This window comes from Phaseolus vulgaris, chromosome 7, assembly GCF_051622355.1.
Source record: "Phaseolus vulgaris cultivar YP4 chromosome 7, ASM5162235v1, whole genome shotgun sequence".
Lineage (NCBI taxonomy): Eukaryota > Viridiplantae > Streptophyta > Magnoliopsida > Fabales > Fabaceae > Phaseolus > Phaseolus vulgaris.
The window spans coordinates 12,573,883-12,578,120 of record NC_143504.1 but is presented as its reverse complement, the minus strand read 5'-3'; the positions used below and the strand labels follow the sequence as shown (position 1 = coordinate 12,578,120).

The 4,238-nt window shown below is 37.5% G+C and overlaps 1 protein-coding gene across 1 annotated transcript; it reads left to right on the top strand.

Annotated features, from left to right (window-relative positions):
* The first annotated feature begins 339 nt into the window (after positions 1-339).
* Positions 340-3,693, top strand: LOC137828749 (trihelix transcription factor PTL). Its single transcript, XM_068635438.2, has 2 exons — positions 340-1,483; positions 2,341-3,693. Exons 1-2 carry the CDS (start codon positions 1,035-1,037, stop codon positions 3,443-3,445), a joined length of 1,554 nt encoding a protein of 517 aa, XP_068491539.1. The 5' UTR covers positions 340-1,034; the 3' UTR covers positions 3,446-3,693.
* Positions 3,694-4,238: the final 545 nt, after the last annotated feature.

Sequence of the window (4,238 nt, the reverse complement as noted above, 5' to 3'; positions counted from 1 at the left end):
AATTATTGAAAGTGTTTACCAATAAGATTGGTTGTGAGTTACACAGCATGAGGTGAGGTCCCTGGTAAATATTTAGAAACTTTTTAGTTTAAAGAAATGGGAGGAGGTTGATCACGTTGAGCAAAGTGGAATAAGCTAAGTTATGGCAGCCTCCAGAAAGATGCTGGTGCTGCTAAAAAGCAAGTAAAAGTAATGAAAAGGTTAAGGCTGAAGCACTGTGCATTCGTCACCATTCATCGTCTCATCCTCTGCCATTTGTCTCTCTCTCAGTGCCTGAATATACATACAAATAATATTTTTGGTTAACAGTAAGAGAAGAGAATTTAACAGCAATTGTTTGTCTCTCTACAACATGATGAATAAGGAAAACCATTTGATGATGGTACTTTTATATCTCCTAGGTATGGAAGAAGAAAGGATGGCTCTAAGAGGAACCTATATTTTACACTTTCCCTTCCAAGTACTTCAATCCTTACTATTTAAATCACCTTCTTTTAATTACCTTCTCTCTTTCTCTTTCTCTTTCTCTTTCTCTTTCCCTCATGGTCTGAGTCAGAGTGAGTCTAACTTTTAAGAGTTGCGGTAGACTCGGATCCTGTCCCCTCTTCTCAAATAATAATAATAAGTTACTAAAACAATCAACGTCCATTTCGTCCTTCACAATTAATACTCATGTTATTGCTGTTCACTCTCTTTTTCATCTTTTTCTTCTCATTCTTTTTTACGTCACATTACTTTTTTTTTTAATCTCATTTTCCCTTCTCCTTCATTCTAAACATTTTTTTCTGTTAGATAATTTCATGTTTTTTTAAGGTGTATTTATTATTTTTGTATTAGGTGGTGGTAGTAAGGGAGTAACGTGTCTGCCGTCAAATTTGTGAAAGATGAAGTAGAGGGTGAAAAGGTAAATGAAAAATAAATAAAAAGTGATACTTCCTTATGATAGAACCAAGTGAGACCCGTCTCTCATCCTCCTGTGTCTTCTGTACACCTTGTTTTCCTTTTCCTTTTCTCTCTCACTGTCTTCAGTGAACATGGGTGACCCATATGGGTTGCCGGAGGATCTCCGGCGTTTTATACCACCCAGAACCCATTTGAACCCTTCAAACACGCATCTACTTGAGCCACTGTGTCTTCACCATGGTCTTAGTGGTGTTGCTGCTGCTACCACAACTCCACCCAACACCTACGACCCTAACATGGTTGGGGACGTTTTCTTCCCTCGTGCCTTCACTCACTTTGCTCATCATCATGACTATTCCTCTTCTTCCGGTGTCCACCCTACTAATACTGCCACCGCTGCTGTCTCGGATCATGCATTCTGCAGCATGGAGAGTGCAGAGAAAGGGTGGTTTGGGTTTGATTCCGGGAACAACAGGTGGCCTAGACAGGAGACCCTTTCGCTTCTAGAGATCAGATCTCGTCTTGATTGCAAGTTCAGAGAGAATAATCAGAAAGCACCCTTGTGGAATGAGATTTCTAGGTATATGTATATACTAAACTTCTGAAAAAAGGAAGAAAAAACCACTGTTTTTGCTTTCTGTTTTGTTTTCAGACTCAGAACGAGTTGGAAAATGTATAGTAATGTTGAGGAGTGAGGAGTGAAGAAAAATATAGTTGTTCTTTCTGTCTTATGTTTTTTTCTTGGTGGTTTACAATTTTTGGGGGGTGGGAGGCTAATTTCCTCTTTGCATTTGAAAATGACAGGCCATTACTTAGAGATAACTGAGAGATCCATGTGGCTTATCTATTTCTAGTTTTGTCCAAGAAATCCACTGACTCAATGTGTATACTTGCACTGGTTTTTCTGTGAGTAAATAATTATGGGTGCAAGGATTTTCAGCACCCTGAAAGCCTGTCTTTGTTTTTAGTACTATTAGACCTAGCCAGCAACTTGCTCAGCTACTTAGGGCTATATATTGGAGTTTATTTTGTTGATTGAACTCGGGTAATTGTATTGCTGTTTCTGACATCTTTAATGAAGACAGAATGTTTCTATTATTTTAATCCTTCACCACACCTGGTTAATATACCAATATAAAGAACAAGATAGAATGAGAAACATAAGAACGCTTAATGGAGAAATCTTAAATGGATTTATAATTATAAGAATGGTAATTCCATGCATGCATGTCTGAAAAAGAAAAACTTATGTGCTGTTACGGTTTTTCAACCACACAAGTTGTCTTATTTCTCTCACCCAGATTTTATCCAAGATAGAAAAGGATGGGAAAAATAAGAGGGAACGTGATATGTGTTATTATTGTGCTGACTAATCTCCACTTACATTTTTAATGTGCATGATAATTAATAGCTGTGCTGTATGATCCACGTGTTTAGGATAATGGCGGAGGAATTTGGGTACCAAAGAAGTGGAAAGAAATGCAAAGAGAAGTTTGAGAATTTGTACAAATATTACAAGAAGACGAAGGAAGGTAAAGGCAGTAGACAAGATGGGAAGCACTACAGGTTCTTCAGGCAGCTGGAAGCGATATGTGGAGACCAAGCAAACACAAATCATGCCTCAACTTCAGAGAAAGGCCAACGTGGTGGTGGAAACAATGCTAATATTCAAACACCTACCTTCACAGTTAACCAAGACCACAATGTGGATTCTAATAATAACCCCAAGTGCTCAGAGAGCCTGAGCATCACAAACTCATCTGAATTGGAGACATCCTCATCTGAAAACAACGAGGAGGATCTTTCAGCCATTGCATTCATGATGAGGCAGCCAAGGGAGAAGCAGAAAGCGTTGGATGAAAGACACAGTGATCACAGGAGGTTAAGAAAAAGCTGGAGAGCCAAAGTGGAGGAGATTGTGGATTCCCACATGAGGAAGATTATAGAGACTCAAGATGCTTGGATGGAGAGAATGTTGGGCGTTGTTGAACAAAGAGAGCAAGAGATGACATCTAAGGAGGAAGAAAGGAAGAGGAAAGAGTCAACGTGGTTTGACCAGCAGGTGCATGAACTGTGGGCTAAAGAGAAAGCATGGGTTGAAGCAAGAGATGCTGCATTGATAGAGGTTGTGAGGAAACACGTTGGGATAGGACTTGAAGCATTACCCCTAGATGAAGCTATGGTTGAAGAAGCAGCAAATAAGAACAAGGGCCAAGGAAAGATTGACAGCAGTGAATTTCCCTCGGAGGGTGTGGATCAAAGAAGTAGCAGTAGGTGGACAGAAATGGAGATTGCAAATTTGATACAGCTAAGGACTGGTTTTGAGCAACGATTCAGAGAAAATGGGTACTTGGAGAATGGCCTTTGGGATGAAATATCAGCAAAACTGGGTTGTTTGGGGTTTGATAGGAGTGGAAGTGAATGCAAGCAAATATGGGATGAGATCAGCATCTCTCTGAGAAGGACAGTGGATGAGTGTGATGGTGGGAAAAGAAGGCCTTGGTATTTGGGACTTAAGGTGACGGATGATGATGATCTTTGACATATTCTTGTTATAACGCACACATCACAAAGCTTAAAAGGAAAACAAGCTAGGTCCTCAAAGGGTTATTAATTAGGAGTAATTACCAAGTTTTAATCATTCGCAAATCACAAGGTATTCTAAGCCATGTGTTTAACTTTATATTTAGTATAACGTATGAGGATTCATGCTTCACTGTAAGCATTGACTTTCTTGATTATGAATTTTATCCATGCATGCCTCAAATGCCAGAGTTCTGTTATTAATTATCTATTGTGCATTTATGTATGTTTGTAGCACCCTATAAGTATCTTCTGCACTCATGTGATTGGTTTTAAATTGCAGTTTCAAGTTGTTGTTAGACGACTCATTGTATATTTTGCAGAAGCATTTTAGACTTACAAGAAAATTAGAGGAGAAAAGCTAATTGAAAATAGAAGGAAAAAGGAATCTTGAAATAAAAAAAATGGTCACTGGAAAATCATTTGCATTGGATTATCATGCACAAATATTGTCCATTTCTAGTTTTTTTTTTAAAAAGAAATTGGTCAATTTTTGCCTCTTGTTATTGAAATGTAATGAGTTTTTAAAGTATTATGAAGTTGTACTGGTAAAAAATAATAATTTTAGTCGTGTCAACAATGGAGGCTAATCAAAATGAGACAAATTTAATTCAAAATAATTATATAAAAGTCGTTTCATGATTTTTTTGTTTTTGTAATATTTAAAAAAGCAATCCTATTTTAATATTAAAGGACAAAAATTATCCAAATTTTGTTAAAAACCTCCATTTTTTGCCAAAAAATAAACAAAT

Bases quoted from the DNA above. Each gene is read 5' to 3' on its own strand.
- LOC137828749 (XM_068635438.2), top strand. From the start codon at position 1,035: ATGGGTGACCCATATGGGTTGCCGGAGGATCTCCGGCGTTTTATACCA. The intron at 1,484-2,340 runs GTATATGTATAT...CCACGTGTTTAG, and splicing joins TTGTGGAATGAGATTTCTAG to GATAATGGCGGAGGAATTTG.